Below are 26,376 nucleotides of genomic sequence, written 5' to 3' on the forward strand. Positions count from 1 at the left end.
TTTGAAAAATAAACGGCCATATTTGAGCGTCTTCGGGTTTTTTCTTATTAACCACAGCCGCTCCCAAACCCTTCGTAGCAGTTTCGCCGCCATTAACGTCGCCGTCTATACTGAAAAATCTTCATCTTCTCGAATCTCCTCTCAGGTTATGCGACTCTTTTTTTCTTTTTCCCTGATTCTCGTTATGAAATCTATTCATTTTCTTAACCCCCAAAATTTGGATGTTGATTGGTGACCTGTTTTCTTTTCGATTGAAGTTCAAATCCTTCCTTTTTTTGTGGGTTTTTCTTGGATATGTTTCAGATCTCTGAATTTCGGGTCTGTTGAGTTATGTTTGTTGTGGTAGACCAAATTCCTTGAGTTTTTTTGCTGACTACCCAACACTACAAAACCCTAAAGTACATTCGCAAACTTGTTGTTTTCAATATATTTAAAAACTTTTTTATTTGCTACTTTGTTTTTCACTACCATATTTTATGAACTGCCAGGTGATGATTACTACATTGCGCAAGGGCTTTGAGTTCCATATAATGGGATAATGAGATAATCTATTTGATATATCCCATCTGATGGCAGCTTTTGATTAGCATTTGGTTGTTCTCTCTCAAATTCTCCCATGGCCATGAATATAACTTGAGTCAGCATCAATTCGATTGTCAATATGGAACAGTTAAAGATTGTGTTTTCAAATACATTGAAGCAAGAAATTTCCTTTTGATAGCATGAGTTGCATTATTTTTTGGGTGACATCAGTTAGCATTCATGGGTTAAAAATACTTCATAATTTGTGAACCCATTAGTTAGTTGTGAGCTCAATGTACTTTATTACCAGCATCGAACTTGGAGCAACCTGTTTTTTTAAAGTTGACGTGGCAATAGTCGTTGTAGACATGAGAATTGTTCAGATCTTAAGCGCCAACTCAGGTGGCTTGGAGTTATGATACTAATGATCCGGTTTTCATTACAAAGTCTCTGCTTATTTGAGAATCGCGACATGTTTGATTGTACCCTCTTTGTATGAGGTGCCTATTTGAAAATATTTTTGAAATACTGCCAGGCGTAGGAGTACTTACTCTTCGTGAATGCAATGAAGCATGTTCTGAAAATTTTAACACTGCTGGTTGCCATTTCTGCATTTTGGATTGGCCTCTTGGAGACATCTCTAATTCCCCGTAGTAATGCCTGGCTGGTGAGTTTTCTTATAAATTTCTAACTTCATTTATTTATGTGGTTCTTTGGTCCCTTTAGTTTTGTAACATTGGTAATATTTGACATTCCTTTTTTAACATGTCGTGCCCAGCTACCCATCTATTTTGTTGTATCTCTAGGATGCTATGGTCTGCTAATGGTGGGAATTGGTCTGACACGATTTCCAACTTGTCCTCATGAAGCATTGCTACTGCAGCAGGTATTATACACCCATGGCAATCAATCAAAGTTCAGTACGTCGGTTCATAGTTTTTCCTTTTAGAGAAAGATTTAACTTCTCTCCTGATTGATGTTGGGTCTAACCCTAATCTTTTTGTGTTCGTTGTAGGACATTGTTGAAGCCAAGGACTTTCTGATGCAAAAGGGGGTTGATGTCGCTTCTACTTGATTAAGTTTTCAGGGTCCTCTTGAATTGGACGTTAGCTAAGGATTTGATTTGAAACTCCTGTAAGTTTGTTCTAACTGCCAGTTGAAAAGCCTTTGTACCTGACTGAAATATTCTAAAAACGAAAGGCTATGTGATGGCTGCCATTACTATTCCTCCATCTTCGCTCTTTTTCTCTGGCACTACGATCTTAGCGATGTTATTTTGAGCGCGAACTGATGCGCTTGTTTTGAAAACTGACAAGGCAGGTTGAATGATGTGCAATATGGGACCTGTAAAAGTCTGTAACGATGAACCTGTCTGAAACTGTGTTTGGAGGAGCCCAAGTAAAACTAGTTTCTCACTGTATGATCCATCCTGAGTAGGAATAGACCTTCTGATTCCAGTTTCAGCCCTCTTAAATCTAAACCTAAACTGACTGTTTACGGGGGTGTTAGTGGAGGTTTAAAGTGGGCCGGGCTGGCTCATCTCATCACAGTTTGCCGGGCCTGCCCGTGAACCTCCAATCATGGCCCGGCACGTTACCACTAATGCCATAACTTCATTTGTGAATTGTGATGGCCGTTTCTCTACATGTAAAAAAAACTTTGAAATTTTTTAAAATTGGGACGGCCAGGTGGGGTTGGCCCCGGTCCTGGTGGGCCTAGAATCCCAGCCCGTTAAGAGGTGCTGGGTTGGGTCTAGCATGGCATATTGATTATTGACCATGGTCAATGGTACGTGGTGGCCCGACCCCAAACAGCTTGGGCCATTGTGGGCTGACGGGCTGGAGGCCCGTTACAAACCTCTAATATTAGAGGAGTTAATCAATGCAATGGACGGCCCCAGATCAAAAATCTAAAAAGCCTTTTCCCAAAATGGCACGTGTATGGTTCATGATCGGCAATTAAGGAAAAGACACGTCGACACATGACATGCTTCCTTCTCTCTCTCATTATCAGAAAAACTTCCAGCTCACAAACACTCGGACCCTTCTACTCATTTCATGGCCATCTCCTCCTCATTACCGTCTCCATTTTCTCTCATTTTTCCTTTTCTTTTCAAAATTTTCTGAGAATACTTAGAAGCTCACGGACACTGATATCCATAACCATTTCATTTGAACTGTAAATGCGAGACTCTGTAGATCCGCCATTCTAATTATACACACGCCGACAAACACGTTGGCGAGCTGAGCAGAACAATGGGGGCTCTCATAGAGTCGTGGTGTTTCTGCAAGGGAGTAGGCAAGTCTGAGAGAATGAAGGCCGCCATTTTCACCGGCAAAAGCCCGGCTATGGCGAGTATATGTAGCCCCAGGAGCGACTCCTGTGGTACTGGATTTTTAATTCATCGGAATCTGCTTCTGACTACTCACGTCAACATTCCCTCTGTTGCCGCTGCTGAAAGTTCGGAGATCCGGCTGCAAAATGGCGTTGCTGCGACCCTAGTTCCTCACAGGTTCTTCATTTAATTCTTTTACTTTGGTTTAGGTTTTCTCTTGGGGAAAAATGGAAAGGGAGAGTATGGGAGCTGCAAAGAGAGGGAATTTCATTTGTAGATACTCAATTTTTGTTAATAATCGTTCATAAGTTTGGCTGCGAAGAAAATTGTGAGGAGAAGTTTAGTGAGCGTTGGTAGAAATAGTGCATAAGCATTGGGATTGAGGGGAAGAGTTGTGTAAGCTGTGAGGGGCAACTCCTTCGATGCATCAAAGAAAAAATGTTGATTGAATGGAAGCAAATGATGTTTGTAGGTGTTCTTTGAACTGGACAAAATACGCAAGTTTATTCTCGTGATTTTCTTTTGCTTCTACAAGAATCAATTTGGAGTTTTCTGGATTTCGTCGTGGAATTATTCTTCCAAATCATCCTTGTTTTGGACAGTTGACTGTCACATATGAGTCCAGGATTTTTTCTTGCACTGTGCCATGTATATCTGGCTTAAGGAGTAGTGAGATTTCTGCGTATATCTCATATTGCATCGCAATTTACTGCCTTTTTGTTTAAGCCCCAGGTTATCTGTTGGATTTTCATAGTGCCCCGCTTTGTATAACCCCTTTTATGAGGTCTTTTTATTCATGAACGTTAGCCTTATGGAAGAAAGAGTGATAAGTTTTCATGCTGCAAGTTTTTTCTCATATTTCTGCACTTTAATCACAGCCACTGAATTTTCTCATGTCTTGTTATCGTGTTGCAGATTTTTCATCACTAGCTCTGTTCTAGATCTCACAATAGTGGGTTTAGATTCTGTGGATGGAGAATCAAATGCCCACTGTCAGCAGCCTCACTCATTGAAGATCTGTTCCAAACCAAATATGGATCTGGGCAGCATCATTTACCTTTTAGGTTATACAGTGAAGAGAGAACTAATAGTTGGTGAAGGAAAGGTAGTGATAGCCACAGACAATCTTATAAAACTGTCAACTGATGGAATTATATGGAGTCCTGGGTCTGCCGGTTTTGATGTACATGGTAATCTTGCATTTATGATCTGTGATCCAATGAAACTAGCTACATCTCCAAACACCAAATCTTCTTCAACTTCATCATCATCCTCATTGTCAATGAAGAAGGAATCTCCGATGCAATTTGGTATCCCAATTCCCATTATCTGTGATTGGTTAAACCAGCACTGGGAAGGCAGCCTTGATGAACTTTCCAAGCCTAAGTTAGCGCTCATTAGACTTATGTCTACGGGCCAGAGGAGTGACCATTCATGTGCTTCCTTCACACTTCGCCAGGTTTTCAAGCAAACTGCCAACAATGATGGGATCCCATCTTCATCAAATAAAATTTTGACAGCTAGGAATGAGCTAGGACCAAGTTCTTCTGCTGCAGCGAACAACATTGGAGAAGCAGCCAATGATCCTCATGTTTCCCATGAACAGGGAATCCCTACTCCAGAAATATATGAATCGCCAAAATTAACTGCAGTGCCTGTACGGAAGAAAGAGAACGTGAATAGCCAGCTTTTGGATATCAATTTCCCTCCAAAGGTTTTGAAAGCTACGGTCTTATCCCGATCGGTGAAACAGCTGCCATCGGTTTCTGGTGAGAACTGTGTGGGGGAATTGCCTCTGGAGAGACCATTCCAAGAAGAAGACCAAATCAATGATGGTGAACTGACTGGTCCTGCTGCTGATGCCGAGATAGCCTCTACAAGGTCTGTAAATGGGGCCCAAAGTGAGGTCCATTCTAGTTGCTCCCCAATCAAACTTTCAGAAATGCATAATGGGTACAGCAGCGAGGGAGAGACTACTATGTACTCTGCAGAAACTGCAGAGAGCCGAAACTATGCGAGTCCCAGAGAGGAAAAGTCTAAGCAAGTTGGAAGGAGCCAGAGTTGTGTGAGTTACAATAGATGGGAAGTTGTGCACAGGAACCCAATGGCTCGCAGGGATATGCTTGAACAGCAGAGGAGCTTCATCCATGGCAGGAAGATGTATTCACAAGGGGCAACTTCACAGAGAAGTAACGACTACTACAGCCCAACTGTCTCCTCTATCATGAAAAAGCGGAACAACTCAGAGCAGCCAACCAGACCCCAGCTCCCAACCAGAACTCGACAGCAAAGTGCGGTTCATTCGTCTCCTAGATGGATGTTTTGATTGATTCTTGACAAGTTTGATACCCAGAAGTGAAGATCAACAGCGAAGATAAATAGTTTGCTTATAAGGTTTGAACTCAGTGTCCATTTACATTATCCATACTGTAACTAAGATGTTACCATGTTCAGACTAATATGAGATGAATAAGAAAAAGTTAATCAGGTTGTAGTAGATCAGATTATTGATCTTTAAAATTTTCAAATCAAAACATGTCTAAAGTGTCTATGATATTATTTGTCTTGTAGCTTACTTTTGGTCCAACATTGTTTACCATGAAATCAATTGTTTTAGGAAAAAGCTAACATCCCAAAGCACCATTTGATGGTATTGGTTATGTTATTGAATTTTGTTACGCATCAACCTGGGCTCTGTTGCATAGCTCTTCCCATCCAAACTAAATACGGGGTGACAATTGGTGCATGGATTTCATGTTATTTCTTCTAATTTTATCGTCTTCCACTCCTCTCCCATCAACCGAACGCATACTGATGCAGAAGAAACAGTGTATTGGCTTTTAACTTTATAAGACACATTTCTGGTATTCTATCACACACGCATTGTATTTCAAGAGAGAGAAAGACGTGACAGGGATGTTGAAAGTCACATGCAATCTTCCCAATCAATTTCAATCTCCATCCCTATGCGGATTCCTAGGCCAGGGCCAGTGCAAGATGAAAAGTGTATGGAACGTGGTCCTTCAAAGTTCACCAGCCACCAGAACTCGCGCCCAGTCAGTCACGTCCAAAGCCAGGGAGGATCAGCTAGTGTGCAATTCTGGAAGATTGGCTGATCAGGTTCATTGGGGAAGCTTAGAGGCAGATGGATGTTCATATAAGGAGAAATTCATAGTGCGGTGCTATGAGCTTGGGATTAACAGGACTGCCACTGTGAAGGGCATTGCAAATCTCTTGCAAGTATGTATTCATAGTTATTTCTGTCCCTACTTGACTTGGTGATGAATATGTTGTATACAGGTTGTCGTTTAACTTCAATTTTGTACTGAAATGAGCAGATTTTGAGGATTTTGCAGTATCTAGACAAAGTTTCTTATTATATACGCCTTGAAGACTTTCGATCTCTGGATATTGTTAACTTAAATATGATCTGTATCACAACTCAATTCAACAGCTCCATTTCCGTCTCTCGTTGTTGCTTATCTTTTTATATGTCAGAAATGTTACAAAAACTATTATGCTTTTTTGTGTCTCCGTGACCACTTGTTGCTTACTTAATATTTTTTCCGATCACAACTAAATGAGATCTTCTACCTTTTCTGACGCTTTATGCATTAGTTGTTTTCTTTATCCGGATAGCTTTCACTGGTTTTGCTTCCGCAGATGGTTAATAATTTCTTGGTGCTCAGTAAGTATTGTAGTGTTGGATGATGAAATTCCGTTTTGAACTTGATACTTCAAATCTTTATTGTGTGATCTAATGGGGGAATTAAAACTGTAGGAGGTTGGATGTAATCATATCAAAAGTCTTGGGTTCTCAACGGATGGATTTGCAACAACCTCCTCCATGAGAAAGTTGCATCTCATTTGGGTGATCACTCACATGAACATTGAAATCTACAAATATCCAGCTTGGTGAGTTCTCATTTTCTTTATCTCGAAGCAACTGCTTTCGAATGCATAGTTTCGCTAAAAATACTTCAAATGTGGCTCTGGTACAGGAGTGATGTTGTTGAAATAGAAACACGGTACCAGGGTGAAGGAAGAATTGGAACCAGACGTGACTATATCCTGAAGGACTATTCCACTGCTGAAATTATTGGAAGAGTTACAAGGTGCATTTTTTATCTTTCCATACTTCTTTATCTGTGTAAACTGAAAGAATTATGGAAGATAAAGAAGAGAGCATGCTCATTTCATACATCAAGATGCGTTGGACACTTGTCTAAATACAAGTAGACAGTTGGATTTTTGGCCATGGTACCTTTCAACTTTGGATGCCAACTGGAACTGCTCTTCAAATCCTCCATCATAATAACTATTAAACAGTATCATTCATCAAAACAAAAAAGGGATTGTTCTTCCCTTCTTCCACGTTAAAGACCTGCAAATTTAAGCATGTGATTGTTCTTTTTCTGAACGAAGGTGCATTGTAAGAGTTGACAATATGCTGTTTGATTTCAGCAAGTGAGTGATGATGAACCAAGATACTAGGCGACTCCAGAAAGTTAGCGATGAGGTCCAGGAGGAGCATCTGGTTTTCTGTCCACGAGAACCCAGGTCGTACCTTTTCTTCTCTCTAAGGCCTAGCTTGTGCCATTCCTAATTTTACAAAATTGATCCACCTTGTGAAATGTACTACCAGACTGCATTTAGAATTTGAACTAGGCATTTTTCTTATCAGATCCATCATCATCATCATCAAAGAATTCAACCAAAACAATTTGAGGTAGTTGCATGAATCCATAACTGAAATTTATTTGGAATAAACTACATGGATTTCTTTTCAGCATTCATTCCAATCTAAAGCTATGCTCTTCACTGATCTTATAGTGTCATATGAGTGGAAAATGGATTAGTGGAAAGATCCAAAGTTATAATATTTGGAAGGAAATCGTGCACAGTTCAAGAGAAAGAAACCGAGGCTGGACTGAGTGGAGAAAGAAACCTGCAAGATGAGGAAGTAACTTCAAGTATGCAGATAATATATACACTGATTTGATCTTTCTAAATGTATACTGGGGCATCATGATCAATGATTTACCCGTAGGTGTGTATGTATGTATTATGCTTATATAAACATAATAAGCAGATATATTGAATGAGCTTTGTGGGTGTTGGATGCATATATGCATTGATACTAAACTAAGGTTGTGCAATGTTTTTTGCTGACAATATCTTTAAACATAGGCTTTGCTCCATGTAAATTCTGAGTACTCAGAGCAACTCCAACCGGGTCGTTACCTGGAGTACTAAATGGGAATAACTGTCATTATACACTCATATCGGCATGTCCCCAAAAAAACCTCTCCAAAGTAGTAAATATTCTCGATAAGATATAAGGGTATTAATGTAAAGAGTCTAATTTGAGTTCTCTAATTGAATACTTTTATTCCTAACCAACTTGGGTAGTTGATTTATTATTTTATTTTCGTACATGTTTGGTGACTCACTATAGTTTAAAATTTTGATCATATAATCATCAATGAGAAGGGATGGCTCAATTGGTAATAGGCTCAACGATATTTCAAAAAAAAAGAAATTGGTCATAATCAAAGTTGTTTCCCAGAAAAATATTTTAAAAAAAGAAGCCAATCTGTGCCCTGTGATGAAAAAATTGAGAATCTGACATAAATAAATAAATAAATATATGTATATATATATATATATATATATGAAAATTCTCAAGTGAGGGATATCTCATTTTATTTAAAATGAGGGATCCATCTAACACCATTTATTATGTGTAAGTGTGGCCCCTATATGTGATGGGGCCCATGCATAAATGGTGTTAGATAGATCCCCACTTTAAAGAGAAAGCCATATATATATTAGAAATTCTCCTATGTGAATCAAAAAGTGTTGACCAACTTTGTGAACCAAAATCCAATGTTTGTAATAAAGCACAACATAAGTGGGGGCCACAAGTTTATTATGGGATCCACCACATCTATGGTTGAAATACAAGTCTATAAACTTGGTCCACACTTTTGGTACACACATAGGAGAATTTATGTATATATATATATATATATATATATATTAACTGACATCTCAAACAACCAACAACCACGTGTGGTGTGATAGCTTAAGATCCACTTGGCCAGTTGGCCGTCGATCGATCGCTCTGTCCATCCGCGACCACAACACGAAAACCGTCAGGCAGGAGAGCGTGGCATTCTCGTCATTTCATCGAAGTCTATTGGCATTTTTTTTCTTCCTTCCCCTGCTCCTCGATCCCATCGACGGAACTAAAACTGAAGAAGACAACGAACCGCAGTGTATATCGTCTTAACATAAAACTCTCCGAGAGACCGATTTCTGGTATTTCATCAAACACGGCATCGTCTTTCCCTTGGAAGACGAGTGTTTGAGATGTTGAAGATCGCATTCAATGTATCTGACCAAATCCAATCCCTAGCCCAATGCGGCTTCCTGGGCCTGGGCCAGCCCAAGTCTATCCTCCACCCTTGCTCCCGTCGACGGAACGTGGCCGTTCACTGCGCCCCGGCCGCCATAACTCACATTCAGCCCCACGGATTCGTGTTGAAGTCTGGGGCGGTTCAGGTCGAGTCAGATTCGGGAACCTTGGCTGACCGGCTCCGGCTTGGAAGCTTGACGGAGGATGGATTGTCGTATAAGGAGAAATTCATTGTGAGGAGCTACGAGGTTGGGATTAACAAAACTGCCACTGTTGAGACCATTGCGAATCTCTTGCAGGTATGTTGTTACATCTACTTCACTTTACTACATGTCTCGTGTCTCGTGCATCTCTGTGATGCTTGATTTGGTGCTTTTGGGTTTTATTGTGGATTTAATGATATGTGTGGTTGTTTGAGTTCAATTGAGTGAATAGGCAAATCTTTGTTTTTGTATATAGGTGTGATGTGGTTGGTATTAGCTTTTATGTAGTCACATGCACTTGTAGGTATGGGAAATTCTGCGATTGTTTTTTTCCCCAATTTTGCAATTGTAAGAAATGATTATGCTTTTCCTCTTTCAATTGTTGCTTGAGCAGCTCCATTAGATTGTTGCTCACGGGTGTTGTAGATACCCTGTGTTGCTTAATGTTTTTACTGATAGCAATTAATTGAGCTCCTGAAAATCTATAGAAGATCTAGATTTTTATGCATTATGGCATTAGTTGGTTTCTCTATATGGATGGGGTTTACAGGTTTACTGAATTTGGTTCTGCAGATAGTTACTAATTCCTCTGTTTTGAGATTATCATAGTATTTGGCGATTGAGTTTCATTTTGATCTTAATTATTCAACATTTTATCGGGTGATCTGATGGGGGAATTCAAATTGTAGGAGGTTGGATGTAACCATGCCCAAAGTGTTGGGTACTCAACAGACGGATTTGCAACAACTCCCACCATGAGAAAGTTGCATCTCATATGGGTCACTGCTCGTATGCACATCGAAATCTACAAATATCCAGCTTGGTGGGTATTTCTTTTCCTTATGATTAGATATTAAGCTGCTTTTGAAGGGAAAAAAAATCTAAAATATTAAAATGTTGGTGGTATAGGAGTGATGTTGTTGAAATTGAAACGTGGTGCCAAAGTGAAGGGAGAATTGGAACTAGACGTGATTGGATTCTTAAGGACTTTGCCACCAGTGAAGTTATTGGCAGAGCTACAAGGTGCATTTTGATCCTTTCCTTACTGTCAATGCAACTAATTAACTGGATTAATTGGACACATGTTTAATTACAGCATACTTAATTGGATTTTATCCATTTTACCTCTAGAATGAATCTTTAGTGTGTGATATATTAGGATTGTTCAAGTGCCAATTTTGAGTTGGTCAGGATGGCACTCCCTTGGTGCCCCGCAATAAATTTATCTGTTCACTCTAGAAGAAATTCCAACTTTGGGCAATCCTCTAATGTGTTGCATGACTTGGTTTAACTTAACACTTTTTCGGCCTTTCCTCTTTTCGATTCTAGAACCACGAGTTTTCTAATTTCTATAGCCAAAGGATTTATTATGCACAGTAAGTAATAATCACCTGCACCATGTGTGGTGTACGACGACGGTTGCGAAGTTTGACTTGGCCCTAGTAATTCTAAAGTGAAGTTGATTCCTTTCTCCTTATCTATAGCCATTAAATTTTGGTGCGGCTGCCATACTTTAAAGCATATTATTCATAGAGTATGCAGTTTTTGCATAAAGATATGCACGCATCAGTCATGGCTGTCCCGCTGGCTTCAGTACTCCATGTATTTTTTTTTCATAGAAGTGACGTACAATGAACCTGCCTTTTGAAACCGTACTTCAAGTTCATAGTTGATGGTATTGGTACTTGGTTATGATGTAACTGTGACAAATCCTGAAAGTTCATTTTGCCTCTTTTTCTAAAGGTATTGTGGGATAAAGTATTTCATGTTAATTTTATATCCCTATGTGATACTAAATACACTGCATATTTCAACACTCACCATCAGATGCTTATTGCAATTGTTAATCATTTCCATAGTAATGTAGAAATCATCCTTGTCTAAATATTTTCTTTTGAGCCAAGGTGCATTCTAATTTCTCATCGTTATTTTCCATTTGATTTCAGTAAGTGGGTGATGATGAACCAAGATACTAGGCGGCTTCAGAAAGTCAATGACGAGGTCAGGGAGGAGTATTTGGTTTTCTGTCCACGAGAACCCAGGTAGCACCTTTATTTCTCTTGGCTTAACTTCTGGCCTTTTTAAAGTAAAACTTCTACAATGTTGTGAAGTTGATTGCAATATCTGAGGTTATTATGTTACTTGAGTCTGAGTGGGTTGTGTTTCAGCTAAATTCTAGGGGCCCTTGTTATTTTTTCTCCCTGTTCTCAGTACAATGTTGATTTGACATAGAGCTGCCCTCATAATTTTTATTTTTATGTCATTGCAGATTGTCATTTCCAGAAAAAAATAACCGCAGCTTGAAGAAAATTTTGAAGCTGGAAGATCCTGCTCAGAATTCAAGACTAGGACTTGTGGTAGGTTCCCTACAATTTATAAAAGACGTATCAAAGTTCTTCCTCTTACTTAGTTTCGTTTTCGTTTTCTTTCTCCAATTGTTCAGCCTAGAAGAGCTGATCTGGACATGAATCAGCACGTTAATAATGTCACGTACATTGGATGGGTTCTTGAGGTTGGTGAATTCTCTCTCTTTAATCTTTTGCTCCTGAATTTTTTACTCTCTTTATTGCCTTATTGTTCTAGTTGAAAATTGTTTCTACAATGAGTTCATTCTCCCATGTTTGTCATGATGGAAGTTTTTGATCTAAAACTGGCTGAACTTGATAATATGCATTAAACCGTTGTATTGTGTGTTGCAATGACAGAGCATACCTCAAGAAATCATCGACAGCCATGAATTGCAAGCAATCACCTTGGACTATAGAAGGGAATGCCAACAAGATGACATAGTTGATTCCCTAACGAACGTGGAACCCGTTGAGGATACTCCAGCAGTTTCCGAGCTTCATCAAACAAATGGCGCTGCCTCTGTCACTGATGACGCGCAAGAGAGTGTTAAGTTTTTGCATTTGTTGAGATTGTCAGGTGATGGACTTGAAATAAACCGCGGAAGGACAGAGTGGCGAAAGAAACCTGCAAGATGAGCAAGTGATTCGAGGCTTACTTTATTGTGCTTTATCCGCTTACTATTTCTTTTCGAATCCACAAGGATCTTTAGTATATTTGTTCTATTAGGATCCAGCTTGCCTTGAGAAACTCCTTGAATCTTGATAGGGAGTCATGAGGATCCTAGTCCGCAGAGACACAATCTACTCAATACTTCATTAAACAATCCAAAGCTTCATTTCCTTAGATTTCTTTGTGTGAATGGAATGAAGCTTTACTTCTTATGATGCATACATATACATATATACATGGAGAAGAGACCCTTAATCAATGAACTTTTTCCCTCAGCATAAATTTGTTGCACTTTAATCTTTTCAATATTTCACTTGAGTTGTATCTAACAAATGATCAACTACACTTGCACTGAATATTGTTCTTAGTTGCATTCTAATAAACCAAGCAAGCTCACGAATGTGTGTTTGTTAATGAACGAGCATATTCAGGAACATAAATTAGATGAACATCAAGATGGAAATCAGATCACAGAATTATCTTCCTGATTAAAACCAAAATCCAGTAAGGTCTAACACAAAATGTTACATCCATATTACTAAACACAGCCTTACCTCCAGATCATGATGAGGCTGTTATGCGGCTTGAACCTTGCATGCTTAAGCTGCAATGGAGCAACTTGACCACTACACCAGAGTTGGCCCCCGATTAAAATAATGGAACCAGGGCAAAAGGCTCTTACTACAACAATAAACAGTGCAATATATAAGCTTACATAACGATAAAATCGTAGCATAGCCTCAAATTCAATTGGCCGTTGGAAGGAACACTCTGATAAGTTCCTTCACAGTGACTTTTTTCCTGCAAGTAGGGCATTTGGCCTGCTTTCCTATGGCCGTCTTAATGCATGTTTTACAGAAAATGTGACCACACTTTGTTGACATCTCCTCAACCAAGGGACCAAAGCAAATTGGACAACTGAATGTGGGCTCCTTTGGTGCTGGTGGGGGCTGCAGAGATGGTTCAGCAACGTTGATACCATTATCTCCCTGCCAGAAAAGCTTTAGTGGGTCAGACCTTCAAAATCACTTAAATTAAGAGAGCACTGGTAAAGAACAAAGGCGAACATGCGCATACCCACATACATACATACATATAACAAGGCATATGGCAATAATATGCTAGTTACAGTATTACCTGTAGACCTATCATCTATCTATTAATCCACAGGAGACATTAAAATCCAGTTAAGGGCACGAAACCTAAAGACATACATATAACCTAGATGTCATAGGTTCAATTTCATAAAACCCTCTATAGTGCACAAAACCTAAAGACATATTACATATAACTTATAGGTCACATGTTCAATTCCAGAAAACCCTCTCTCCCTCTACATATTATGTGGGGTAAGGTCTGAGTACATCCCGCCTGTCCCCGACCCTGCCCACTGTAGGAACCTTGTGCACGGGAGTTGTTTATCTTTTAAATATTTGCAACATTATTTGATAGAGTCGCGCCCATACACGCTCAGCACCCAAAGCCCAACCGACTCCCACCCATATGGGCCGATTGTACCCAAGGCCTCCCAGCCCATACTAGAAAACCTTGGGTACTAAGGGAGGCCCATACCTCCCCCCTATAAACAACACCTTAACTCCCACATCGAAAGATGTGGGACAATCCTATCAATACCCTCCCTTCAAGACCAACGCCCACATTGGTCGTGCACCATGGCCGACCACTCCGGCAGGCGCACCCCTGTTGGTCGAGCACCATGGCTGGCCACTCCACAGGCGCGGCCCCAAGTTGAAGGCACAACAGGATCATGCTTCGATACCATTGATAGAGTCGCGCCTATACACGCTCAGCACCCAAAGCCCAACCGACACCCACCCATATGGGCCGGTTGTACCCAAGGCCTCCCAGCCCATACTAGAAAACCTTGGGTACTAAGGGAGGCCCATACTTCCCCCCTATAAACAACACCTTAGCTCCCACATCTTTCGATGTGGGACAATCCTATCATTATTATATGCAACACATTACTCAATCAAATATGTGGAATGTATAAGAAACATGCCAGTGTCAACTCATAACCAGAAGCGTCATGCTAATATGGAAGAAGTCTTAAAATGAGTCGCGTCATCTGCAAGCCTAAACTGGTATAAAATATAGAACCCTTTGGTACTTTGTCTTCTACATAGAAAAAGAGTGTGTTTGTCTGTGTGCACACCCAAATGCTATACCGCACATAGGTCGGCAACATTGAACATAGCATCAAACAATAAGAAATTACCTTAGATTTGCTACTGGTTCCATAATTTATGTAAAGCTCACAATGGAAGTTTGTTTGATTTTGTGGAACCGTAGTGCGCTTGAGGCGAGTATCAGCCGCATAAGTTGTTTGCCCTTAAATTAAGAGACAGGATAAAGAAAGATGTAAATCATACTAATAACTTGACTGCATAATATGCATATAATCAAGAAAGCAAACATAATATGCAAAATGAATTATGAATATGGTACAGGCAACACAAACAGCAGAAAGTACTTGCTAGTCACCAGTAATGACTGTAATCAGATTTGTTCTCCACTTCTCCTACCTTGGGTGAAACGTTAAGAACAGTCCCTACCCTTGAGTAACCCCACCCCCCAAAACTAAAAGAAATGAAACAATCTTTCGAGGTTCTTTCTTTTTTTCCCTGAGAACCAGCAAGTACATAGCAACATAACTCAAATTATCTTAGATTCAGAGTCATTCTCATCACTAGCAGTTATAATAACACCCCCAATCCATAACATTGCATTGAAACTGAAAAATAAAGGATAATACATCAAAACAAATATAAGAACCGACATAAAAAAAATGAAACATAATGAATATCTTCACTAACCTGAATCTACATCAAGTACAATCCTTCTGCGATTCCTTCGGGAATATTTTGTGGCCTACAATAAAATGATAGTACAATTAATCAAGGTTCAAATCATTGCATGTGGTTTAGGTTGTCCGCTCCTTCCATGATTCCTTCAAAACACAAAATGGATATAGAATACAAAAGGAACTTGAATATGAAACCAGAGAGACTGTACTTCTGCAAAAGCCCCAGGAGAAGATTCAATAACGTCATCGTCAATTGCATCAACATCAATCGTAGCAGGTGGTAATATAGGCTGTCCTTGGCTAGTTTGTGCTGGCTGAGCTTCAATCTGAGAAGTACCCTCATGATCCCTGTTTTCACTTGGTGCCACATTTAAGTCCAGTGCTGCCTTCCTCCTTCGGTAACCTCTTAAAGGAGGTGGCCTCGCCCCCTCAGCATTCATACTCTTTCTCAGATGTGTGCTTCCCCTCCGAGTCTTGAGACTTTAACAAACCCACGATACTCTACAAATTACATCCAGTTAAACCCACATCAATATTTGGCAATAACAATTAATTTCATCACAAACATTTGTGTTCTTTTTTCGTTTCAAAAAAAAGATTCGAGACAGAAGATTAAAAAAAAACATAAAAATGTATAATATGGAAGATAAAAGAAGCAGTCACCACCTCCAAAAAATGGGGGATAAAACTACTATTCAGGGAAATTAAGGTACATCACAAATTTTAAAAAAGGTACATCACTCTTTTGCAAGAAACCAAAAGAAGTTTAAAACAACTAGCATAATATTTCAACACGCACAGAATTATAACAAATAGGGAAAACAAGAAGCATTACAGTTGGCACATCAAGTAGACACTTTTTTTCCCATATCAGTACGACAGTACTGCACCAGTATAATCATCAAGCTTGAACCTTTATTTCACAAATTTAAAGCAAAGCATCCAAGAATATGCGTCAAATGGAGAGAATTGAGTATCTATATAGAGCCCAATTTTACTGCAGATAGATAAGCCGCACAATGATAACATGTAGAAGGTCCTTAAAACGGGAGGAAAAAAAGAACAAGGAGAAATGAAATTATGAAACCCAATAAAGTACTAAACTTTTCCAGTTTGATTCCCCGAAATCGTTACAATCAGAGCTCCCAAATCTGAACTACCCGACCTACCAAATAATCTTGTTCCCGCAAAAGTACAAACGAAAACATTGCCAATTAATGCGAATATTCTTTCATCGTCGACGAACATCAACAAATATCACCAAAAATATAACAAATCAGAGAGAAAAGAACTAATCACATCATGAAATCATCGAAAATAGCCTAAAGAGAACACAAACAAGCGAACTGATTTACAGAATTCAAGATAGAAATCGGTACCGTTAATCCGAAGTCTTCAACAGGCAAAACGATTCAATAATCGAACGTTCCAGAGAAAACACCCAAACACACGAGAGAGAGAGAGAGTAGAGGAATTTCCCAAGTCTTCCCAGTCTAGGGCTTTCAAACGGGAGAAAGCAAATTTCCATACGGCCTTTTAGATGTCTACGTGTCACATCACATGTCAAAACTCGCACGTGCTAAGTTTGTCTCATCCAATTATAGCCTTTAATTTGGGATTTCAAATTTCAATTACAAGCGATTATTTTATATTATATTCGATTTGTTTTCCGTCTTCTCGTCTTCTTCACTTTTTGGGCACAAGTATTGAGTCCAGCCGAAATAGTGTTTGTTCAAATTGAGGCCCAGGCCCAATTCATGTCCTGTAAAGTAACTGTAGAACACTATTTTGTGGCTAAAATTTCCATTAAAATATAATAACCCAAGAGAGATTATCCCTAAAGCTTATATTATATTGATCATTACATGCATAAGAGTTGAAAAAAAAATACAACAGATAAACGGAACCAGAGGAAGGAAAACACAGAAAATATTTGGTTTGGCAGCCTAATATAGTAAAGGAGCATATCAATCACATACTGCTAGGGATATTGTAATTTCAATATTCAGTACAAAAGCTTGACAGCAAAAACAAGGAGGGGGGGGGGGTATAGAGGACAAACCTGCAGCACAAATTCTCAATAGTCACGTATTACATATACACACATTCAAGACGATGATAAATGCCAATCCTTTAAACTTCCTCATCATATGTCTCCTCAATGCTGCATCAGAGCAACATAGTCTCGCAAATAACCATCACAATTTTTAGCAAAACACAGAATCTACTTGGTTAAAAAGAGTTTGATTATTGTAAAGGAACAACACAGCCAAGAATCAGTTTGCAGAACAAAAAATTTTGGCATGTATGGGAATCATGTGAGGAAATAAAACACTGTATTCAATCATGTTAAACATTCAAACAACATGGTCTTCAATGGACCACCAAGGCAACTACTATGGTGGCAATCAAATTGCTACAAGAAACAATATCAAAGTAGAAGGTCAAAAGACAGTAGGAAAATCCGAAGTTTCAACACAGACCTCACTTAACAGTTTTACCTGTTTTACACTTTTACTTCCCTTGTAAATGTTTCATAGTATAAACTTGGAATACATAAAAGGTAAGCAAGGACTTGGAACATGAACTCACAATTCAGGTTCGTCAAAATTCATGAATATGGAATATAATAGAAGTCAAATGTTAGATGACAGAAATCATTCCCAGCTTTTAACCTGTTATACAATAAATAGCCTACACATAATTCTGTGGCAACCTAGAAATCACAGGTTGAATTCCTAAAAACAACTTCTCCACATATTATGTGAAGGTAAAGTCTATGTACATCCTACATGTTCCCAACCCCGCCCACTTTTAGAGCCTTGTGCATAGAAGGTGTATTCCTTTTACACATAATTATATCATACCGAAAGTCAATTATCAGTTCGCCATTTTAACATATTTAAAAACAATGCAGCAAGCACCATTCCTTTCAAAATAAAAACATTCAAATACTTACCCTTAATTATCGTGATCTACTCCTATTTATTGGATATGATTCAAGAATGTTCAACATCTACAGAAATAAGAGAAGCATAGAGACTTAAAGAGAGAAGCATCCTTGATTGAATAAAAGTTACTGTGATTTCTCACTTATTGAAGTTGCAAACACGCTAGGAAAGTACAAGTGCACAAAAACACATCAAAGTTAAAAAGGGATCAATCAGAATATTTTACAAGTTCTATGTCAGAGTTTCTCAGTTAATCTGATCATAAAAGAATTAACTGCACCTGCGTCCAGAATAATCCAAGAAGATTCAAACAGCTCATGGAAGTATTCAACTCCAATTTCATCAGCAGCATTTCTGAACGCAATGCCAAAAGCGTTTCCTTGATCTGCCCCAAGACGTGGCTTCCCACATACCCCAACAATCAGAAACTTATGTGGCTCTTGTGACAAACAAGCACAGAGCAAAGGCTTCATTCTAGCTCCCTTCTCCTTCAAGGCATCCATTAAAAAATAGCAGAATTTAGTCAAAGCCTGCGGATAACCCAACATCTTTGTATCAACTGAATCTTCAAGCTTGACCCACCTAAACTTTCTTCCACTCCTGATAGAACCACTCTTCGTAATTGCTGCACTTCCTTGTCTGAGAATTGCCCTCTGTATTTTTATTGCCTGCTGCATTCCATCTTTCAACTTATCAAGATTATTCAATGACAGTGCATCATAGGCCTCCCCAAACTGCTTCGAAGCACAAGAACCATCAGAGTTTACAAATGATTCAAGAAGCGCAGTAACCCCATGTACAACATCTGCGGCGGAGACTCTTGAGCTATACCCATGTAGCCTCAAGAAACTCCTGTAGTAAAAATCAGTAAGCCCATATTCTGGTAGAAACCGTTCAAACTCATCTTTCATTTTTCGTTTGACGTCAAGATTCATGTACTGAAACTTTTGCTGGCAATCCACAAGAGCAAATCCCATTCGAGCAAGAAGAAGCTTGAGCTTTTTCATTCCATTGTCACTCCAGGTCTTCAATTTTGTGGCAATATATGAGGAACATAACATTGAGTCAAACAAATTCCACTCCTGTAACAGCATAAGCCTTGGTTCGTCTTCATAAGCAATCCTAGATGAATCAGGGGCTCGAATCTTAGTTCCATCCTTCAGGGTCACTGAGGTAACTGCATCTAAATTACCTGAACTATTAATGTGTTGCTCCAGTTCCATAACCCCTGCTTGGTACCTCTCATCAGTCAACCTTTCATGAACAAATTGATCCGTCAGTGAAACACAAGCCAACCAAAGCAACTCATTTGTGTTTTTCCTCAAAGAATGTGACAATTCATACATCAAACACCCTGATGGCTTACCATGAAACGTACCCATGTAGTAATATTTCTTTTTCAATTTTCGGTATAGTTTAACTGGGTCCTCTTCACTCTCGGGACTAACCCTTCTTCGTTTCCTGCCCGACCCATCTCCATCTCCATCATCCTCTCCTTCACTCTCACTGTCCTCTTCTTCTTCACTCTCTGAATTCTCATCAACTTCACCATCACTATTCAAATCACTTGCATTTGCTAAAGCTGAAACATCAAAATCATAGGCCAAATCAGCCTGCTGCTCATCATCCCTCGTATAAAGCAAAATGACGTGATCATTTTGCTCACTCAGATTATGCAAATGAATTGGTCGGTGACTGTCAACAACAAAAACACGAGCCTGGGGGCCTAAATTCAGTACCTGCTGCAAGTCCCGGTGACAACCCCAATTTATCAAGAGAATTGAAATGGGCTTATCAGACGGAGAACATAAATCTGGACCTGCATACTTGTGGATTTCTTGAAAGGAGGAAACAGGGTAGCAAGAGTAGCGAACTGAATCTGACTCGAGGACATGGAGGATGATTTTTAGGGCACAGAGGGAGTCCGCATCAGATGTTGACGGAAATATGAGCAAAGGAGAGAGAGACGAAGCGGTAGCAGACTTACGGAGACGGTCATAGAACGACTCAACCTTCTCCTCCCTCACCATGACAACTAAAATCAGTAATACAAGGCAAATTTGGGGTTCCTTTCTGAGAATTCGAAGATTCTGAACTACTATGACGATTTATTATAAAAATAATAATAAACTAGTTTGTAGACATTGGGAGAAATTATTGGAATTCATATAAGCCAAAAATTCCAAAATTTATGAACTCAATTTGGCTATTTGACAAAGAACGAGGAAATCAATATTCATTTGGTAGCAATTCACGAAGCCATCTAATCCTCAACACAATCCAGGGCAACAAAGAGAGAGAAGCAAAGCTAGAAAGCAAGTTTGGATTGACAGTACCTGAAATTCATTGAGAGCCCAATCAACTCGAGGAAGCGCAAAACCCTAGCGGCCAGATCTGAGGGAGAAAGTGAAGGCTCGGGAGGGAAGAAGCGAGCGTTTTAAGTTTTAAGTAACAATAGATTTCAAATTCAACGTTGCTATGAAATTTCAAAAAATTTTATTACGACCCGCCAAGATCTGGCGCTCGCGATAGGGAGGTAGGAATATCATGAGGACGCTCTCACAGTTACAAGATGTTATTATCTACGAACGGTCAGCATTTGCTGTGATATGCTTAACGAACATGTGGCCCGCTTGTTGTCTTCTCTCGGACATGCAGGCATGTGACGCATGTTAACACAATAACGAATAAACTTTGATTTTTTTTTTTATATAAAAAATATATTATTGTACTCGTAAACCCGATCAAAGTAATAGTGGAGGATAAATCTTCAAACAATCAAAGTAATAGTGGAGGATAAATCCTCAAACAATCATGACATCTCGGTGGTGTGTAGCTATCACAATCATCCGACCTTAATATGACCCGACTCCATATGACTCGCAATCACACGGGCCCAAATAGTCCAAAAGTTCGTTTTTATTACAACGAGAACAATTACAGAAGACCCCAGACAGCCCGCTTCCCTGGTATAGACAATACAAAGCCACTTGCTTTTGGAATGAAGAAAAGTGACGTTCCACTTCTTTCTGTATTACTGTTTTGGTATGCAAAATCCCAACAGTTTTCTACAAACTTAACTGTTTTGGCTTAAACTTGATACAAATGGTTATAGACCCAGTTGATTTTGAGCAGCTCCGGCTCACATTATCAGACCCAATTCACAGCAGAAAAGACCAACTAAAACATAAAATCAAAGATCGGGAAGGGAGTATCTTTGCATTCGTGAATTAAATCAATACAAGAGAATAAACAAGAGTGCTAATGGCATGACAAAAAGAGGGATTTGAAGCTGATACTTCAACAAAGACAATAACAAAACAGAAATGGTAAATAGTACATTACACAGGACCATCTACGACGCAAAGCATGATGAAGACAGATGAAGACGACCCTGTTTTCCCATAAAACATACGGTCTTTATAAGCACACTGAACAGAAAGACAATGAATGCACGGCGAATAAATCACTTCCCTTCGATAGAGCCCTCCGTGTATTTACAAATTCCAGAAATATTGTCCATATCGAAGAACTCATTTTCTGCCCCATGGAAAACAGCAACTCTGGAATATTGAAGATATATATTAGGGGTCGTCAGATATACAGATTTGGGAAAACAAAGAGCACATGAAAAGTTATATTGCGTGCTGAAGAAAAAAGAAGTTGCTAACATACTTTAGCGCTATCGTTATTGGCAGCTTGCCTACGATAGTAGTCATGAGATGATTCAGTTTGCATGCCTCCTGGCACCCTTGCTGTCTGCCTTTCCTCACGCACTTTTTGAAAAATGTGCGTATAACCATCAGCTGATGCAGGGTTATTCTCATCCCAATCTCCAAATTTCGGCACAGCAGCACTTTTGTCGGGCTGCATATCAAAAAACCAAAGGTTGGTGCAAATAAATGCATGAATTTATCTACAAAAGAAACACGTCCCAACCCCCCCCCCCAGCCCGAGGAAGAGGTACAGAGTAAGGGCTGTACCCGCACAACCTTAGACTCACCGGATGAGCATTCTAAAAATTGTATGCTACAAAGACAAAATGACAGGGAAGAAGAGATGAACTTTACACTTTCATCACCAATAGGACTTGGTCTTGTTCGGGCCCTTCCAGGAGTGCCATGGCTACCCTCATATGAACCCTTTCCTTCCCAAGCAGGAGAAGGAGCCTTGACACCTCTTCCATTTCTTGCTTGGTGATGCAGTGGTGACTGCTCAATGCTGTTTTCAGAACCAATACTTTTTGTAGGTCGTTTATTGGTTTCTCCAGAGCTTACTCCACGGCCTCCATAGCGAGGAGCTGATTCGCTAGATCTACGATTTACATGGTCATGACGTGCTGGAGAATCACTGAACTGTTTGAGATCACCATCTTCCTTGCTTCTTTGATGTTCATGGGTTCGTCCAACTGCCCCCTGCGATATTGGTTTCTCTGGTGCAGCATTCATTTTTGATGGAGAAGCTTTTGCAGCTACATAATCGGAAAGTATGTCTGGGTTCTCTTCAGGGTCATTTGGATTAATCACCTTCCCCTCAGTTCGCCCTTTCCGCGCCTTATCAAAATACACCGTGTAAGGAACATTCCCTTCAGCTTCCCAATTGCCAAACTTTGGCACATGTGAACGTTGCTGTCACAGTGAAATTAGGTTTAGTTATATCACTATAATGCACTTATGATCAATCCACTTTACACAAAATTGATCTACTAGTTCTGCATCTGAGTGCATCATGAACTGATATATATAATATCGCATTATTGATCAGTATTTCTTTAAGAGTGAATATTATTAATCATTGTGAATCATGTAATTATACCAGGGATGTGTAATAGATGCAAAGGTCTTCACGTCGAAACAAGATGCATGATGACTTGGTCATCATTGATCAGATGTCTTATTCTCTTCAAGAAAATGCTTAGCACCTAGAGTGTGCATCACTCAAAAGTCACAAATGAGGACAAGCAGACTCATGTGGTAAGATCATCACATGTTCAAAAGACTAAGGAACAAAACCATTTGCGTTCGGAAAATCATTTTTGATTTTATGAAACAACTTAGCCTAATAACAAAAGGAAACTCGTTCTTAAAACAAGTAATCATTAAGGCAGTAATTTGACTGAGTGTAGTTGACGGATTGATCCCAGACCCTTAAACAAGGTCATGCTTTGCAAGAGATTCATAGCTGATAGCTCAATCGTAACGGTGGCATCTTTTATTGAGACCTTAATTTGACAACATGCAGTTAACTTAGTCATCTATATTGTCCATTTTTATCCTTCCACTGATAATGAACAGCTGTATTTCTCACATTCACAGTCCTACATCACTAAATGAATAAATGCAAACTGATGCAACTCATTAATTCACGAATCCCATCAATTAGCCAAATGGACATGACAAGGGGCTAAAGGGTCTAACACTAAGAGATTGTTTCTAAGTTGACAGTAAGGCAGTAATAAATTAGAAGTCAGGAAAACAGAGATTATGTACCATTTCCCTGTATCTACTATTTTCCAGTTACAATCTAATGGTACTGGCTCATATATAAACTCCCAAAACTAGAAAAAAGAAATGCAAGAAGCTTTCTGTTGCCAACCTTCAATTGGGCGCAAGTAGCAACACAAGCATTTCATTCAACAAATTGTGAAATTGGCAACAAATAATTTAGTCAATTTAAACCCCACAACCCTCCTATGCGAGTGGAAGGGGGAGAGAGAGCATGGTGAAATTTATGTAAGATTCAGGCACACCTTCACCAAGAAAGAACACTCAACGACATGCTTTACTTAACTATATTTAAGGCCAAATAACGTGCCTCAAAAAACTAACATCCACAAACAACAGAGGAATTTTTAGACCATGCCACCTTGAACCAATAAATGGACAACTGTGGCAATGAAAATGTTTTATACTCCGGAAGAACACATGACTTATTTATTCAGGGAGTAAAACTTTGGTCTACTATAGATGGAATACAATCTTAAATCATAAGGTGTAATCTGTTAAGGGAAGCGATTGGAATGTAATTGTAACAGCTACTGAAGATGCATGATACGACACAGCTTCAGTACAAAAAATGAACAATAAATCACAACAAACAGATGTTTCTCCCTACCCCTCTTCTTTAAGTAGGCAAGAAGGGAAGAGGAAATCCCAACTCAACACATTGATACAGCGGAATAGCATATTTTTTCCCTACCTTAGAAATCATAGAGTTTGTTTTTGACAGTGGATTATTCATGCAATGCACCAAAAGACAATCAAACTGTAGAAAATTAAGTTCAAATGCCAAGTTTATTCTTCAAACCAATCATATTTAACCCAAATACTAGTTTCTCTATAAAATGTTTTGAAACCATTTTCATTTGCACGTGAAATTTTCAAACTCTTGATACATAGCACCATAGTTTGAGTAAAAAGAGCATGCTTCATTTCCTTTCCATATACAATCGGAGTATATACAAAGTAATACAAATGGACAAAACCTCATTTTCACAAAACAGTTGGAGAACTCATAGTGCAAGTGTAAGTACCTTTTGCGAATCTCAGAAAGTAAAAGCCATAAAATATTCAAGCAACCAGGTTCGGTATATGTTAGCTAAACTTATGAAGGACGTCAAGTTGTCAACACTTTAACAGAGAAAAACTACAAAGCGAATTTTGGTGCTTGCACCAGTTGTGTCATATGTCGTTTCGGCCTTTGAGCATAGTGGAATTTGGCTATCTGTGGACGTAGCCCCGTTCTAGGGGTGAAACATGTAAAAAAATCTTGTGTCTTTGTCTCAATTTTCAGTTCTTGATATTGCTTTATTCCTAACAAATTCAACCTATCATCTAGCATATCCAAGCCTAGCACAGGAAAAAAAAACCTCAAGGTAACTTCTGAGCTACCGCTGTACAGGTTCACACACATCCACCATACTTTGATTATCTCAATTTCCACAATCGTCCCAGAAAATCTTCAAGCAATTGTACGTATAAATAAATTTTCCTTTCTTTCTTTTACAAATATCACTTGAGTATGCAGTCTTCTATTTTATTTATTGCCATATGCCACCCAATTGAAAGATACAAAAGTCATGATCTGATAAACAGGAACACCCAGATCACCAAAACACTCAATTTTGCTAAAAGAATTCAGAATTCAGCTTGCCAACTAGAACAATACAGATTAATATAAATCGAAATGGGAATAAAATAAATCCATGCTTAAAATTCTTCAATCCATGACTCCTATATACAGAAATTCAACCTTCAAAAAGAGAAAACAAGATTACACATCTTTCTCATGTAGTCGCACAGTTAAAAGAAAACTCAATTGAATCAACATGAGAAAGTAAACAATTGAAACGAACTTGAGAACCCAAATTTCCACAGACAAAAAACAGAAAGAGGAAAAGATGGGAACTCACTGCCATTTCTCTCTTCACAAAAGCAAAAACTGGAAACCCAGAAACAGCAGGAAACAATCCTTCAGCTCTGAACACGAGTAGCTCCACGAAACCCTTCAACGACCCAGCAAGCAAGCGATGAAATAAAGAAAGAGATAATTGAGTCTATTGACAGAGAGAGGGAGATATATTGACTGGCGCCACCGGTAACGTTTGACCATTCTTCACCCCCTCCAAAATAAATTCCAAAAATCAATCTCTGTTTCACCACAGTATTCAACTATCTCTCTCACACCACGACAACTCACAGCATATATTTTTTATTTTTTATTTTTTTTGTTTTGTTTATGTGAAATACAGAAATACTGCTGCCAGACGTGTTTTTTCACTGCTTCCAGAGACTTGAGAGTTGAGACGCTCGACGTTGTCCTGTACAATACAAAAAATGGAGTGGTAGCAGTCAGCTTTAACGCCGTTACGTTCATGACGGCTTAAGGCCGTGTTTGGTCATAATCCGCGGTGAATTGACTTGTCAATGTCTGCTTCTGCACGAACAGCCGTCCAACTCATATTTCAAAATACATTTCAGTGTTTCTCTGTTCTGTCTTGACGCCGTCAACTGGCATTAAAATTTTGAAAAATTATTATGTAGTTTCAGTGGGTAAATTAGCTTGAGGGCCCCCCGTCCGCCTGTCATCTCCCATTGCTA

The 26,376-nt window shown here is 39.1% G+C and overlaps 7 protein-coding genes across 8 annotated transcripts; 4 read left to right on the plus strand and 3 right to left on the minus strand.

Annotated features, from left to right (window-relative positions):
- Nucleotides 1–1,982, plus strand: LOC120000227 (dolichol-phosphate mannose synthase subunit 3-like). 2 transcript variants are annotated; one of them, XM_038848180.1, is made up of 5 exons: nt 20–145; nt 304–398; nt 489–1,189; nt 1,301–1,408; nt 1,538–1,982. In XM_038848180.1, exons 3-5 carry the CDS (start codon nt 1,088–1,090, stop codon nt 1,595–1,597), a joined length of 270 nt encoding a protein of 89 aa, XP_038704108.1. In that variant the 5' UTR covers nt 20–145; nt 304–398; nt 489–1,087; the 3' UTR covers nt 1,598–1,982. The 2 variants fall into 2 exon arrangements, with proteins under 2 accessions (XP_038704107.1, XP_038704108.1); XM_038848179.1 differs by lacking the exon at nt 304–398 and having other exon boundaries at nt 1–145; nt 1,058–1,189.
- Nucleotides 1,983–2,532: 550 nt separating this feature from the next.
- LOC120000222 lies at nt 2,533–5,354 on the plus strand. The gene is made up of 2 exons (XM_038848173.1): nt 2,533–3,034; nt 3,773–5,354. Exons 1-2 carry the CDS (start codon nt 2,778–2,780, stop codon nt 5,181–5,183), a joined length of 1,668 nt encoding a protein of 555 aa, XP_038704101.1. The 5' UTR covers nt 2,533–2,777; the 3' UTR covers nt 5,184–5,354.
- A 134-nt stretch (nt 5,355–5,488) lies between these two features.
- On the plus strand, nt 5,489–8,875 carry LOC120000226 (oleoyl-acyl carrier protein thioesterase, chloroplastic-like). Its single transcript, XM_038848178.1, has 4 exons — nt 5,489–6,097; nt 6,639–6,772; nt 6,859–6,972; nt 7,322–8,875. Exons 1-4 carry the CDS (start codon nt 5,774–5,776, stop codon nt 7,326–7,328), a joined length of 579 nt encoding a protein of 192 aa, XP_038704106.1. The 5' UTR covers nt 5,489–5,773; the 3' UTR covers nt 7,329–8,875.
- A 41-nt stretch (nt 8,876–8,916) lies between these two features.
- LOC120000223 (oleoyl-acyl carrier protein thioesterase 1, chloroplastic-like) lies at nt 8,917–12,781 on the plus strand. Its single transcript, XM_038848174.1, has 7 exons — nt 8,917–9,577; nt 10,171–10,304; nt 10,391–10,504; nt 11,428–11,523; nt 11,751–11,838; nt 11,925–11,993; nt 12,187–12,781. The coding sequence occupies exons 1-7, from the start codon at nt 9,233–9,235 to the stop codon at nt 12,463–12,465; spliced, it is 1,125 nt and encodes a 374-aa protein (XP_038704102.1). The 5' UTR covers nt 8,917–9,232; the 3' UTR covers nt 12,466–12,781.
- Nucleotides 12,782–12,956: 175 nt separating this feature from the next.
- LOC120000225 (E3 ubiquitin-protein ligase RNF4-like) lies at nt 12,957–16,853 on the minus strand. Its single transcript, XM_038848177.1, has 5 exons — nt 16,706–16,853; nt 15,536–15,827; nt 15,337–15,391; nt 14,739–14,851; nt 12,957–13,488 (listed from the first exon to the last, which is right to left on the minus strand). The coding sequence occupies exons 2-5, from the start codon at nt 15,764–15,766 to the stop codon at nt 13,246–13,248; spliced, it is 642 nt and encodes a 213-aa protein (XP_038704105.1). The 5' UTR covers nt 15,767–15,827; nt 16,706–16,853; the 3' UTR covers nt 12,957–13,245.
- Nucleotides 16,854–18,391: 1,538 nt separating this feature from the next.
- On the minus strand, nt 18,392–20,895 carry LOC119999740 (cell division control protein 45 homolog). Its single transcript, XM_038847469.1, has one exon. It carries the CDS (start codon nt 20,305–20,307, stop codon nt 18,514–18,516), a length of 1,794 nt encoding a protein of 597 aa, XP_038703397.1. The 5' UTR covers nt 20,308–20,895; the 3' UTR covers nt 18,392–18,513.
- Nucleotides 20,896–21,465: 570 nt separating this feature from the next.
- On the minus strand, nt 21,466–25,887 carry LOC120000809 (RPM1-interacting protein 4-like). The gene is made up of 4 exons (XM_038848948.1): nt 25,689–25,887; nt 22,348–22,905; nt 21,953–22,144; nt 21,466–21,840 (listed from the first exon to the last, which is right to left on the minus strand). The coding sequence occupies exons 1-4, from the start codon at nt 25,692–25,694 to the stop codon at nt 21,811–21,813; spliced, it is 786 nt and encodes a 261-aa protein (XP_038704876.1). The 5' UTR covers nt 25,695–25,887; the 3' UTR covers nt 21,466–21,810.
- Between the last annotated feature and the right edge of the window lie 489 nt (nt 25,888–26,376).

Source organism: Tripterygium wilfordii, chromosome 6 (genome assembly GCF_013401445.1).
Source record: "Tripterygium wilfordii isolate XIE 37 chromosome 6, ASM1340144v1, whole genome shotgun sequence".
Taxonomy (NCBI): Eukaryota; Viridiplantae; Streptophyta; class Magnoliopsida; order Celastrales; family Celastraceae; genus Tripterygium; species Tripterygium wilfordii.